General features: G+C 39.8%; 1 protein-coding gene and 1 long non-coding RNA gene across 50 annotated transcripts in view; both read left to right on the forward strand.

Annotated features, from left to right (window-relative positions):
* Nucleotides 1–15,430, forward strand: part of MAST4 (microtubule associated serine/threonine kinase family member 4) — a 589,108-nt gene that overhangs the window by 493,807 nt on the left and 79,871 nt on the right. For all 49 annotated transcript variants that reach the window (XM_085002340.1, XM_085002344.1, XM_021076752.2 and 46 more), the window contains one exon: nucleotides 11,884–11,953. In XM_085002340.1, the coding sequence (XP_084858466.1) occupies nucleotides 11,884–11,953 (70 nt within the window). The remainder of the gene's footprint in view (nucleotides 1–11,883; nucleotides 11,954–15,430) is intronic.
* Nucleotides 260–9,169, forward strand: LOC146395591 (uncharacterized). Its single transcript, XR_014831482.1, has 2 exons — nucleotides 260–4,656; nucleotides 4,989–9,169. It is a non-coding gene; the product is annotated as an uncharacterized LOC146395591 (long non-coding RNA).

The following is a 15,430-nucleotide window of genomic DNA, read 5'->3' on the forward strand; positions in this document are numbered from 1 at the left end:
TGGTACCTCATCGTGGTTTTGATTTGCATTTCTCTAATAATGAGTGATATTGAACATCTTTCCATGTGTTTTTTGGCCATCCGTTTGTCTTTGGAGAATTGTCTGTTTAGATCTTCTGCCCATTTTTCAATGGGGTTGTTTGTTTTTTTGGTATGGAGCTGCAGAAGGTGTTCATAAATTTTGGAGATGAATCCCTTGTCAGTCGCTTCATTTGCAAAGGTTTTCTCCCATTCTGTGTGTTGTCTTTTCGTTTTGTTTAGGGTTTCCTTTGCTGTACAGAAACTTTTAAGTTTAATTAGGTCCCATTTGTTTATTTTTGTTTTCACTGTCATTCCTCTAAGAGTTGGATCTGAGAAGATGTTGCTGTCATTTATGTCAGAGTGTTTGGGCCTATATTTTCCTCTAAGAGTTTTATAGTCTTATATCTAGGTCTTTAATCCATTTGGAGTTTATTTTTATGTATGGTGCTAGGAAGTGATCTAATTTCATTCTTTTCCACGTGGCTGTCCAGTTTTGCCAGCATCACTTATTGAACAGGCTGTCTTTTCTCCATTGTACATTCCTGCCCCCTTTGTCATAGATTAGTTGGCTGTAGGTGTGTGGGTTTAATTCTGGGCTTTCTATCCTGTTCCACTGATGTATATTTCTGTCTTTGTGCCGGTACCATACAGTTTTGATGACTGTAGCTTTGTAGTATAGTCTGAAACCAGGGAGCCTGATTCCTCCAGCTCCATTTTTCTTTTTCAGGATGTCTTTGGCTATTCTGGGTCTTTTGTGGTTCCAAACAAACTTTAAAATATTTTGTTCAAGTTCTGTGAAAAATGTCCTTGGTAAGTTGATTGGAAATGCATCGAATCTGTAGATTGCCTTGGGTAGTATAGTCATTTTGATAATATTGACTCTTCCAATCCAAGAGCATGGTATGTCTTTCCATCCATTTGTGTCATCTTTGAATTCTTTCATCGGTATCTTATAGTTTTCAGAGTACAGGCCTTTTGTCTCTTTGGGTAGGTTTACTCCTAGGTATTTTATTCTTTTGGATGTGATGGTAAACGGGATTGCTTCCCTAATTTCTCTTTCTGATCTTTCATTGTTAGTATATAGAAATGCCATTGATTTCTTTGTACTAATGTTGTATCCTGCGACTTTGCCAAATTCGTGGATGAGCTCTAACAGTTTTCTTGTCGAGTCTTTAGGATTCTCTAGGTATAGCATCATGTCATCTGCAAATAGTGATAGCTTTACTTCTTCCTTTCCAATCTGGGTTCCTTTAATCTTTTTTACTTCTCTGATTGCTGTGGCTAGGACTTCCAAAACTATGTTGAAGAGTAGTGGCAAGAGTGGACATCCTTGTCTTGTTCCTGATATCAGTGGGAATTCTTTCAGCTTTTCACCATTGAGAATGCTGTTAGCTGTGGGTTTGTCATATATGGCCTTTATTATGTTGAGGTAGGTTCCCGTTATGCCCACTTTCTGAAGGGTTTTTATCAGAAATGGGTGTTGGATTTTGTCGAAGGCTTTTTCTGTGTCTATTGAGAGGATCATATGGTTTTTATGCTTCAGTTTGTTAATGTGGTGTATCATACTGATGGATTTGCAGATATTGAAGAACCCTTGCATCCCTGGGATAAATCCCACTTGATCATGATGTACAATCCTTTTCATGTATTGTTGGATGTGGTATTTGCCCATTTTTAAATCAGATTTTTTTTTATTGAGTTGTATTATTTATTTTGGATATTAACCCCTTGTCAGAGACGTGGTTTGCATGTATTTTCTCTCATTCATTAGGTTGCATTTTCATTTTGCTGCTTGTTTCTTTTGCTGTGTAATCCACTTGTTTATTTTTGCTTTTGTTGCTTGCCCTTTTGGTGTCATAAAAAAATTATTGCCAAACCCAATGTCAAAGAGTTTTTTCTCTGTTTTCTTCTAGTAGTTCTATAGTGTCAGGCCTTATCTTTGGTAAGATAAATATTTATCGAATTATTTAATATGTCAATGCATGTATCTGTTATGTACCTAATATTTCATTCTGAGGACCTTAAAGAACCTATGGTGCATTTTGAGAGAGTAATCACAACTTTTTTCCCTCCCTCGATACACCCTAACATACCTGAAGGGTTCAACACATTGTAATTAACAACTGTGCCTCCTTAAGGTGGTGATTTTCTGAAAGTTGCTGTTTGTGACTGCAGAATCTCAGGGTTGCTTTGGTTTGAAATATCCTCCCCTTACTAACCCCATCAGTTGCTTAGGATTGTATGCTAAAAATATCATGTATAGACCATAAATAGAGTAAGGTCCTGAACAGACACATCCTTATCACGGATAAGAGAAAATCATGCTTTCTGCAAGGAGAATTAATTAGAATGATTTTAGTTTTGCTTCTGATAATCACTGATTAAATTGAGCACCGCCCATGCCTAGATTTTAACCTTTCTCATAATTTTTCATGTTCTAATATTTTTCAAACCAAATATTAGGCACTCTGCCTATGAAAAAAAAATGGAAGAATGAGATTTACAATTCTAAGGCAAATACTTCATTCATATACTGTTAGATAGCAGCTGTGATAATAGCTAGTATTTCAACTTTGAGCAATCAAATGATTAAAGTTGATAGTAAAAGTATAAACAAGGTTATGGTTAATGAGAGTTTTCTTCTCTATGACTTCCTTATACAGACTTTTAATCTTAACCTAGGAACATAGTAATGATACACAGCTTAGCTTGGCAGGGGCCAGGGGTGTTCCTGTTTTAGAGGACAGGAGAAATTCTGGAAATAATGGAGTTTTGAGGAGGGTATCAGTGGGACTTGGATAAAGCTAGGAGGACACCTGTGGGCAGGTAGGATTGCTGGAGTGTTGACTTGGTAAGATGCTATTTGCTGAGGCTGACAGGGAAGGACTTTCCAGTCTTAGCCCTGTTTCAAGACTGCCTGGAAGTCAGAGTGAAGTGAATGTACAAAAGGGACGTGGAGTTTGTGTAGCTGAGACAAGAAGGGAGGGGAAGTTGAGTTATAGACGGAAATGGGGAGTGAAAAAAAAACTAAGCCTTCCTGGTTGAGCCTGTGAATAGCTAGTGATGTCTGGGGTTTGATTTACACGGTACAAGGAAATTCTCAGGCCATGGTTGTTCTCAGCCCTGGCAGAGTCCTAGAATCACTCCACTTTAAAGGGGTACACTTGGGCCTGGGTATCAGCGTTTTTAAAGCTTCTCAAGTCATTCTCTTTGGCACCCCAGATTGAGAACTGTTTATTGATCTAAGGGCGTGGGAGAGGAGGGTGAGAGAAAAAGATTAGAGGAGAATCTGAGGACCAGGGGATTTCCAAGATCTCATAGCATATGGTTTATGGGAACTGAGTCAGAATTCTGGTTTTCTTGATGCTTGGCACATACATAGTATTTTAATAGGAAACAATAGAATTGAATGTCTTTTATTCTTTTAAATCTCGATGTCTTTCTGGAGCTAGACACTGAACATAATTAGGTAACTATTAAAAAATACGTAACACATATTTGGCTTCTTTCAGATGGAATGCCTTTGTATCAGCAGCCAAGGGAACATTTACCATTTGTTAAATTGGATCACCTTAAATTTAGTGTTTATATTTTTAAAGGGAGCTGAAGGCAAGAGGTTTATAATAGAGGATACATTTAGACTGCATTTAGCAAGTTACAGGGTTGTGCAGCATTTCATTTAAATACTTCCTCTTTGACTAGATATTACTTAGCAAGTGAAGCTTGAGAGGAAGTAATTTCCTGATATTGTCCACTCCTCTTCTAGGTAAAAATGAGAATTCTTTGTATCTCATTATGTTAAAGGAATTGAAATCCTTCCTGTAAGATAGGAGAAAAAAAGAAATAGGCGCACCTTAGGTTATATTCTTTTACTCAGTCTTTTATCCACATTCAGAGACTAATTAAGTATCTAAGATCATGAGAATGCATTACATTTCATAAAATTGCATGCAATTTAGGAATATCTGTTACATAGCTATGTTCTTACCTCCCCTTCCTTGACCTTACAAACGCTCCTCAGCAACTTTAAACAGAGGCTAAAAGTAATCTCTTCTCCGTTGCTGGGAAGATGAATTACTGTAGATGGGAGGAAAACATACAACTAAAAATCAACTTTCTTCATCACTCTTGACATTCACCGGTCTTTACTCGGGATCACCTTGAGATGTGACATCAATTCAGAGTAATAAGGAAGGGTCAATGAAAAGCTAAAACATTCTCAAGAACCCATTATAACCCATCTCCAAGGGATTCGTGTCAATGCCACAGCATTTCACATACACTACACAAATTCCAGAGGAATGGCTTCATGAAATGGAGACAACAGACATCTGAGCGAGTCTCATGACATAGAAATTGACCTATTATTGGAACTCTCTTTCACTCCCTACGTGTTTTCCACCCTATAACCTCATCAGTCATTCCTCAGAAAGCAGGACATGTCCATCTGTTAAGCGTCTGTTGTAACACAATAAATTCTCTATGTAGTGTTGTTGTGGAGTTTGTTTTTAGTGGATAACTTTGATGTATTTAAGGGCTTTGGTTGAAGACGATTTCTTTTTCACATGATTAAGTATCCAGAGTTGGTTTCACAAGATGAGTCTAGTGTTGGTGATGTACAGATCTGCTTCTATCAGTCGATTTTTTTTTTTTTTTTGTCTTTTGTTGTTGTTGCTATTTCTTGGGCCACTCCCTAGGCATTATTGTTGTTGTTGTTGTTGTTGCTATTTCTTGGGCTGCTCCCGCGGCATATGGAGGTTCCCAGGCTAGGGGTTGAATCGCAGCTGTAGCCACCGGCCTACGCCAGAGCCACAGCAACGCAGGATCCGAGCCGCGTCTGCGACCTACACCACAGCTCACGGCAACGCCGAATCGTTAACCCACTGAGCAAGGGCAGGGACCGAACCCGCAACCTCATGGTTCCTAGTCGGATTCGTTAACCACTGCGCCATGACGGGAACTCCTCAGTCGATTTTTTGTTCTTTGGGTCCTGTTGACCTAATTGATCTGTTCTGGCAGGTAACTCAAAATAATTTAATACATAATCATCAAATTAGGAAAAAACAATATATTTCTGTATGTTACTGTATAACAGGAACTAGGTAGACACTGAGAATTCACAATTCACTGTTTGTGTTTCTACAGGCATAACCAGTTTAACCCTCACTAGCATTTAGAACTATAAGTTAGTAGGAGGAAGAGAGAAATGAAATTCAGTATACATGTCATTACATGTCATTCAGTTTTACCTATGGTGACAGGACATAGAATTATTGAAATTTTCATGACCCAAACTTCAGCAGTTAGCCTATAGAATTGTCCTTCTCTGCAAAGCTTTAACTACACTGTTGTCTAGTTTGGCTATCTGGAACAGATCAGGGCTATTGAATTACTGTGAGGCCCCAAATACTGTGAGCTGGAAAAATGTTATTTGTTCTCCAATACAATTAAAAAAAAAAAAGACTATAACAGAATTCTTATTTTTTTTTCAGTAGTATAAATGCTACATATAAGAACCACACTAAATGTAGCATTGTTACAGGTAATTGGGTACGATGTACATGTAAGTAATTTAGTACATTTTACTGTATTTGAAATTATTTGAAGTGGTGCCTCTAGTACATAAAAGAGCATAAATCTCAGGTTTTCAAGGGTTTTTTGCATTTTTAAAACTTGAAGTATAGCTGATTTACAGTACTGTTTCAGGTATACAGCATTGTGATTTTTGTTTGTTTGTTTTTGCAGATTATTTTCCATTATAGGTTATGATAAGATATTGGGTATAATTTTCTGTGCTATACAATAAATCCTTGTTGCTTATCTATTTTATGTAAGTAGTTGGTATCTGTTAATTCCATACCCCTAATGTGTCCCTCTCCTCTCTGGTAACTATAAGTTTGTTTTCTGCATCTATGAGTCTGTTTCTGTTTTGTATGGAAACTCATTTGTATAACTTTTTAGATTCCACATAGAAGTGATATCATATAGTATTTGCCTTTCTCTGTCTTTTTTCACTAAGCTCAATACACTTCAGGTCCATCCATGTTGTTGCAAATGGCAGTATTTCATTCTTTTTTATGAGTAATATTTTATGAGTAATATTCCACACACACACACACACACACACGCACACGCACGTCACATCTTGGGTTGCTTTCATGTCTTGGTTATTGTAAATTTCTTATACTTGGGTTGCTTCCATGTCATGGTTATTGTAAATTCCTTATACTTCCAAACCCTATCCTCCCTCAGGCTTCTCCATCTCAGTTAAAGCCACCATCTACCCACTTGATGAGTCCTAAAATCCAAGAGTCATCCTTGTTTCCTTTCTTTCCCTATCTTTCTACTTAGTCCAAATTTTCCAGTAAATCTGTTGGCTCTACCACTAGAACATCCCTGAGATCTACTCTCATCCTGCCCAAACCACCTTGCTACACTGGTAGCCTCCTTAGCTATCTTCCTGTTTCTGCTTGTGCCTGCCTTACAGGCCACTGTCTGAGAACAGCTAGAGGGCTCTTTCTAAAACATTAATCAGGAGTGCTTGTCATGGCTCAGTGGAAACAAATCTGACTAGTATCCATGAGGATGCAGGTTCCATTCCTGGCCTCTCTCAGTGGCTGAAGGATCCAGCATTACTGTGAGAATGCTGTGGTAGAGGTTGCAGACGTGGCTCAGATCTGGCTTTGCTGTGGTTGTGCTGTAGGCCAGCAGCTATAGCTCTGATTGGACCCCTAGCCTTGGAACCTCCATATGCCGTGGGTGTGGCCCTAAAAAACCGCAAAAAGAAAAAAAAGTCAATCAAATCATACCATTCTCCTCTATTATGGGAGGATTAATAAACATTGGTTGAGTGAATGAAACAGGCAGATGACAGTGAGTAGTAGTACTGGGTTTAGAAGGATCAGTGCGGCAGGGGTGGGAAAACCAAAAGAAATTCAGAGAGGCCAGATTTTAAGAAAACCTTGATTTATTGTACATGATTCTGTCTTTATTTGAAAACCCAGGCATACAAGTCTACTTCTATTTATTGGCCTGCTGTGAACATTTCACAGCTTACCCTGAGAGAATGCCACTGAAGGCCAATCAAGGTTTTTCTCTGTCCACTTAGAGTCTAAACAGCTGCCCAGGTTTAATTAATATTCTGCAATTATATTTGGAGAGGAGCCAGTCTTCGAGACAGCTAAGTGAAAGGAGGGTTTCTGTGTCTCCTCTTGCATCAGCTGGATCTGAGAGCACAGACTTAAACTTCTCAGGTGAATTTGAACTGTTCTTTTTCAAAGTCCACTCAACTTGAGGCCCCTGCACTACTGTTCCACTGTCCCCTTTATCTGCCAGCATTCATCTTGCAAGGGGTTCCTAGATTTGGTCCTGGGAAGTTTGGTCTTAAGGTTTTTAAACAGTGTCCCTTCCTTGCTGAGAATCTCCTGCAGAGGGATAAGAGACACAGCACTGATTGTTGTGGTGTAAAAATGTCACAACTCATTTAAGTTGATCATCAAGTAATGACAACAAGGATTCGAGTGGGGGCTTACTCTTTGATCCACCAGGAGTTTCAAATGGCAATTATCATTAATTCTTGGATTCCCTCAGTCCTGATAGAAAATCAAGGCCACCAGAAACTATCGTTTTGTGAATAGACAGCTATTAAAAGCACATTAATAATCTATAGTGGGTATAGCATATGCCTTTTAAAAAGATTTGCAGCTTGTTTCTCTGTGGTGAAGACACAGGACTTCTCCAACCTAATTACGAAGCAATCAAACAATTTAATTAATCTGGAAATCACTTTCTTAACAATAACTGCCTCTAAAATGAGGCACCCTGTGTAGCTCCGTTAGGTAAAGTACTGTTTTGATGTACTGCCTGTGTATTAGCCCTGCTAGTTCCCTCTGTAAATCGTGGAGTTAATTACCTAACCAAAGCCTGACTACTACCGAGGTTTACTTGACCAGATCAGAAGCAGAGGTCTATCAAGTGTCCTAGCATTTGAACATGCAAGAGCCAGCAAATCCCTGGAAGCAGCAGGATTTGAGTTATAAGCAAGTGCTGCACATATGGGCAGAGAATTAACTGGCACCAGTTTTCATTTGCGAGTCTCTCAGGTATTGCTTTGCAGATGGGTGGATGAATTCAGAGAGCAGTGCTGTGAGCGGTGAAGGTCAAGTCTAGGACTCTGGTTTCAATCTGCCTCGTTTTCTCATCCTGGGGAAGGGCTGTGCATGTCCATGGCAGTCACTTCCTTATCTCCAAGTTAAGAAGAGTTTAGATGTGCTTGATAATTTGATCTCTTATAAATTAGTGTTGTTTTGTTTAACAAAATAGTGTCCCACAAGTCTTTAGAGACAACACAGAGATCAATTTGTATTTCAAATTAAGAACAATGACCTCAAAGATTGACTTCTGCCTACCTAAACTGCTAATCTTGTAATTTCTCCCTAAGGAAAATTGAGGAATTTTCTGTAGCAAATGACACAGAAATCTCTAGATTACTCATCTACCCTTTTCCTCTGCTATTATTACTACTACCCCACTCCTCTCTAAAATTTCCTTATTAATGGGGTAGTCTTCTCCCAATGTACTCATATTAGAAGCATCAGTCGCCTTTAGTCTGCCATCATTTTCACCGCTTATTTCTAATCCATTACCAATTACACCTGGTTTGCTCATGGAGTTTCCTATTGGATTTCCATATCCTAATCTAGTCCCTCCTCCTCCGGGCCTCCTCTGCCCTCTCAGCACATTCACGCCAGGTTAAAATCTCTAGTATCTCTGTTATATCCAAACACCTCTTAAGACCTACCACTAGGAAGTACCAATATACGTAGTTCACAACTCACTTGGCTTTACCAGTCTGAATACCCTGCTTCTAGAGAGCCTGTCTCCACTGCATGACGCTATTGGATTTGGATTGATTTGGTCCCTTTCCCGAAGTCCTTCCATTCCCTCCTTTTTCTCAAGCTGCTGAACTGCCCTCAAATTAAGCTATCATCCCTAGTTCTTAAGGAGTTATCAGGTATTCAAGTTCATGCCACCCTCATTTTCTCTAATATCCATCCCTGCCCCCCGCATTTAAGAGCCTTTGTCATAACGTGGAGTGGATGTATTTGCGTTTTGACTAGCTCTTCACCCTGACCTGAAAGAAGAAGAAAGAACTGTGATTAGTAAGATACTACACATGGCTCTAGGGTTTTGAAGTTGAGGGATGTTTTCCATGCATGAGCCTGAAAAGACAGCATGGATTAGGAAGTCAAAAACCTGAAGATTTGGTTTGTGTGTGTGTGTTTTAAAGAGCAGAATTAAATTAACCTACCTTACTATCTCTGCCCATTCATCCTCAGAGCGATGGGTTGCCATGTATTATGTTACAAGGCTTCCTGGGGGACCATTCCTTAAAATCTCTAAAAGTGAAAAGAGGTTTAAGATAAGTCCTTGTTTCTCCCTCCTTCATATTCTTAAAAATTTTTAATAAGCTCCTTCTAGTTCTAGTTGATCTCATGTAATCTCCAGATATAGTGTTCTCTTTACAAAGAACACAGGGCTAAGAATTTGGTGCCAAGTTTCACTGGCCCTATTATTTATTCTCAGTGAATAGAGTAGCAGGGATTGTTCTCAAAATGCTTTGGCTTCAAGCAATTAATTGTTTTGTTTCTCTTCATAATTCACTGGTAGTTTGTTCTATATGGGGTGTGAGCAAAGTGAACATTTTTTTCCAAATAAAAAACAAAGTCAGCACAGAGATTTCTGGCATTTAATTTGTTTCCTTTTAGGTAACAAGATTTCTAGCCATCCTGAAATTATCACAGCCTTTTAAGGAAGATGAAGAGTGGTGCACAAGCTAAATGGGGGCAGAGTGGGGATGGAGACGGTTCAGAGAAGTTGAAAGAACTTAATTTTAGCTGTGTAGATAAATGGACAAAAACAGTCCTGGATTACTGGATGGTAAAAGCAGAATCCATTTCTCCAGAGGCCCAAGGAACAACAGATGCAAAGGCATGATAAATTTCATTGCAGCAGGGGGAAGATGCTTCTTGATTCTCTCTCCATAAAGAAATGGGCTTTTCAGCGCTTCCCAATTAAATGGCTTTAATTGTGCTGTCTGTCATAAACTTAATGGCATCTGTTGGAGACATCACTATAAAATCTGCAACTTTAAGTTAATTGAAAAATTGCAGTAGAGGTGTAGCCCGTCCAGAAAGTCCTCAAGGTAACAGGGAAATTATCCACATTAACGCGTTGGTCTATTCCTTTTGCACACCGGTCATAAATTGTTTACCTTTATCGCTCGGTGCTGACTGGAGGGTGCCATCTCTTATTCCTCACACCTAATTACAGTCATTTCCGGTGAAATCAGTAATATGGCAACTGGCTTGCTGTTAAGGATCAAACGTGTCTTTCTGATTTCTGTGTTTAAAGAACACACAGGACTGGTTTGCATCCTTTCCTGACCTCCTTACTTACACTGGCTACAGTCCCATCTGGTCCTCAGGCAATTCTGCCAACCTCATTAAATGTGCAGAGGGAAGCAGGGTGATCTGGAGTTCCTGAACCGCCCCTCGCCCGCTGCCCACCACGCTTTCTCATTGACCAGCAGCAGGTTGTGCGTTCTGATGTCCCCCAGGAGCTCCTGGCCTACAGGGACCAACTCATGCTCCACCTGCCTCAGGGGATTTTGGGGAGGACACCCTCTGCCAGCCTCAGTGGGGCCATGGCTTTTATTGATTGATTGATTGATTGATTGATTGTTTTTTTAGGGACACATCCACAGCACATGGAAGTTCCCAGGCTAGAGGTTGAATCGGAGCTGCAGCTGCTGGCCTACACTACAGCCGCAGCAACACGGGTTCCCCAACCCACTGAGTAGGGCCAGGAATCGAACCTGCATCTTCATCATCTTCATGGATACTAGTCAGATTTATTTCCGCTGCACCACAACAGGAACTCATTTTTTCAGGGTGGGGTGCACACACAGCTTTTGAAGGCTCCCGGCCAGTCACTGTCCAGCTGCTTAGGAACAGAGGGTCTAGTGAAGAAAATATTGATAAGGACTAGTCCTACTGGGTCTGGGCCATGCTGAGGTAAAGCTGGGGCTTCAAGGAATGGGTCTGAACTGCTGGGTCCTCCCGAGTGTTTTAGGACTAGTTCTGACATTTCTGCCTGTAAAAATATGTGCCATGGGGAGTTCCCATTGTGGCTCAGTGGTAACGAAACCAACTAGTGTCCATGAGGATGTGGTTCCATCCCTGGCCCCACATAGTGGGTTAAGGATCCAGCATTGCCCTGAGCTGTGGTGTAGTTTGCAGATGCGGCTCAGATCTGACATGGTGTAGGCAGCTGCAGCCCAGATTTAACCCCATCCTGGGAGCTTCTGCAGGTGTAGCCCTAAAAAGACAAAAAAAAAAAAAAATTCCTTTGGAAGATTGAGAGCTCAGACTTTTATTCAGTTTCTGTAAGTAAGAACTAGTAAGGCTGCCTCCCAAAAATAGAGAGCACCATACTCCCAATGGAAGCCTATACTTCCCCATCCATTCTGCTGTGGGAAATGTTAACATCTGGAAGAGTAGGAACCAGGATGTTTGTATCTTCATTATTCTGTAGGACCAAAATGTTTAGATTATTAAACATGTAGAAGACCGCTGGCTGGTGAGATAGAATTGTTTATTCATATATTCCACACTTGGAAAGCCATGCTGGAACTCAGGCTGATCCCGTGTCTCTGCTCCATGTACATCAAAACCTTTTTTGAGGGGATGGCCAGTTTATGAAAGTATACGGAAACTTAGTAAAGAGAAGGTTCTGGAGGTACATAATGATGCAGAAACAGAATCATGATGTGAATTGTTTTCTTTTCTCTCTCTCTCTCCAGGAAATAGCCCTCAAGATAGTCCAAGGAATTTCTCCCCCAGTGCCTCTGCCCATTTTTCATTTGCACGGAGGTAAGGATTTCTTGTGGAGTAGAATAATAAAGTGTTATATAGAGAATCCCGTCCCCCGACCACACTCCCTCCACTCCCCTCCCCGACCCCCTCCCCGACTCCCTCTACTTCCCCATACATGCCTATCCTCTGCCTTGCAGGGTCCTGATTCTTATCATCTGGTGCCTCTCTCAAGCTCCCTGGGCCAAAGATGCCTCAGGCCACTGCAGAACTTTGTTTTAAACATTCCTGCTTTACCAGTCCTAATAAGGATTTCTGTTTCATGTTCTGTGTACCTCTCTTGGTCCTTCCCTAGTTGGTGGGCTCCCCCTGAGGTCAGGAAAGGACCATTTCCTTCTTTTCTCCCATCCCTAGTGTATCTTGTACCTGCTTTTCATGCTCAACAGATTTTTACTGAATTATCTGAGTTTATATTCTGAGGACTTGATTCCTCTATGTGTCCTGGTACAATCACTTTTGTTGTTGAAATACTTTTTAAAGTAAAAATGTCCTTTCTTGGGATCAATAGGTATAAATTCTAAGGTGCCCCTTTACCTGAGTATATCAAGTTAGCAATTTAGTGACCTCCCCAAGACAAAGCCATGGGGATGTTTCATGTTTTCTCTTCCTATCGTAGTTAGAATTGGACACCACATATCAAAGATATAGGCCTCATACTTTGGTCCATGAAATGAGAAAGTATTAATTGCTCAGAGGATAGTGGGCATATGATCTAATATCGATCAAGTCTTTTCAGTTCTGGACCCGCTACTGTGATTTCTCCAAGCCAGAGGAGTCCACACAGCCACCTTTTCTGTGTTCTGTGTGCGGCATCCATGTACTTTATCCTGTCACCTGCTGGATTCCGTCACCCCTCCCCCACACCCATATGCATGTACCTACCCTCGTCTACCTGGGAAAAACACAGAAAACAGCATTGCCCCTTCAGCCAGGTTTCTGAATGCTTAGGATGAATTCATTTGATGGTCTGAATGTCCTAGATATTTATGAAATCTTTCCCAGAGACCTCATCAGACTTTGAAGTGAGTTAAAGTAGCATTTAATTAAGACACATAGGTACGTTTAAAAAAAATAGATTTAACACATGTTACTAACAGGCAAAACCTGCGGTGTCTTCACTGCCATTTGTCAGCATGTTCATGCATTTTATATCACTAAATCCAGAGAAAGGGATCTGTCTGCAGCGTTTTCAGAGTTCTCTATAATTAAGATCCTCTTGGAAACATCACACATTGCCCACCATATGGTAAAGGCCTCTCTACACCAGGCTTTCACCGTAGGGAGGACACAAGGGTAATTAAGATTGATCTCCAAGGAACTTCCTCAGGCCCACGCCCTGTTTTTCCCCAGTTCCCCCTTTGATTCTTTTAGTCCTCATTTAAGCACGATAAAGAAAATGTGACAACTGGTCCCACAAAGCCTGGGTTTGTTTGCCCAATGAATACTAATTCATGATGGCGCTACTATTCTAAGTGAAAAAGGAAATATTATAAAAGATGATAAATACCAACACATCATAGTCTTTAAAATAGATTTCTTTTTAAAAGAGGGAATGCATTTAATTACTTTTACATAATAAGAAAATGAAAATCTTGTTTCAGCCTGCACTTAAATGTGACAGAAAACATAGTCTTATAATCCTGCCTGATTTTTAAAAATGAGGGGAATCTAATAATTAAGTGACTGACTGGAGGACAGATGAATCTGGTTTCTCTACTATAAAAAAAATTACATAAACCCCTAGGCATGCTAATTTTTGGACAAATAAACTATAAACCATAACAGAAGATTATCACAGGAGACCTCTGGTTCATTTTGCAGGAATTTCCAGATGGAACTCCCTCCACACTCTTCAAAAAGTATTAATTTAGATTAGGACATGAGTGATTGTCTTTTTCAACTTCTACTGAAGTAAACAGAACCTTGTGTTTGCTGTGAAAACTTAAATTGGCCTGTTTTTACTTAACATCTGGCATCTTTTCCATTTTAAAGTTGATTTTTCATTCAGGAAATATGGAAATTTCACTCGTGGGTCTCCTTTTCTACCATGTGGCATGCATTTCTGAGCCCTTAGGAAGTAATACCATTTTGAGGGCCCTCCGTTTTACTATTTTATATATTGAGCCCAACCGAAGGGAGAGGTTGCCCTGTTTTAAAAATTATTCTCAAGTGAAGGGATAAAGATCCAACTTACTCATCTTTTCTGCTCTTACTTAACAACATTTGCCAGTTTTCCCCCAGTAGACAAACCCTATAATGGATCAGCCAAATTTCAGACTGAGAAATGGGACAACACACACTAGCTTTTTATATTATACATTTTGAGAATAAAATTAGCAAGTTAATTTTTTTAGTATTGAATTAAAAGAATACCAATGAGCATCCTAGTAGGGTAGATTTTGTCTGGAGCAAGGAAACATCTTTATTTTGCTAATAACTGTGATACTGGTTTACAATGCATCTGATGGTGGAGTTACTTAATGTTTTATTCCTTGGAGGTAAAACACAGGTAATGATGTCATTCTGCCTTCCCCAGAAGTTGTAAAGGTTTACGTATCATAAGCTTTCGCTTTCATTAGAAATAGAGAGAGAGCTCTGAATAAAGGCTGTGGATGTCTCCTAGCTGCCTGGTTGTTATTTATCAGGATAAATCTCAGAATATGTTTGCACAAGCAAATTACTGGAACAGACTTGTCTGCTGGGTTCAGGTCATGAGATGCTTGTTGAGTGCAGGTGGGCAGAGTTACTCTGGTTACGTTGTACTGGCATAGTTCATCTTGTTCCCATATCAACTAGACCATAAAGTGCATCACACCAGATGACTATAACAACTAAACAAATAAAGAAATCTGCTTCCTCCTCATACAGTTATAATAGCCAGGTTGATGTTGGGACTTTTCATTCTTCCTTTATTGTACCGTATTAATCTAACTTTTTGTGATTAGTATTGAAATGATGTGGGTTTGCTTTTTTTTTTTTTTTTTTTTTTTTTTTTTTTGCCAACCTCTTTGCATCCTGTGTTCCCATCAGATGTTTTTCCCTTCCTCCTTTTTCATTTAGTGTAACTTTGAGATTTCCACCCACAAAGAAAACACTCTTTTCAAAAAACCTTGTTGCTTCGGCAAGAGTGTAGTCTTGTTTTCAGGCAACATTTTACTGGTAGCAAAGAAAAGAGAACATTATCAGTAGGATCCAAATTGTACTTGGGTGATAGCTTTCTTCCAAAAAGGGCATGTTCTCTGTTAAGTACTGTGTATGGCATATATAGGAACTTGAGATGTGCGGTTGTCATGGTAATGAAAATGCAGTGGTCCTTTGAGCTCCATTTGAGTAAATAGACACGACAACTTAGGGAACTTTATGAGACATAAATTATTTCTGTTCCATGGCTTCACAGAGTCCTGAGCACATTCTTATTTAAACATCTTTCTAGTTGTGTGTTTTCCAGAGTAAGCAAATGTAATTTATGCTTCAGAA

Source organism: Sus scrofa, chromosome 16 (assembly GCF_054392235.1).
Source record: "Sus scrofa isolate SSC_HxYL_T2T_F1_AM1 chromosome 16, Sscrofa_HxYL_maternal_Yorkshire_Landrace_v2.0, whole genome shotgun sequence".
Taxonomy (NCBI): domain Eukaryota; kingdom Metazoa; phylum Chordata; class Mammalia; order Artiodactyla; family Suidae; genus Sus; species Sus scrofa.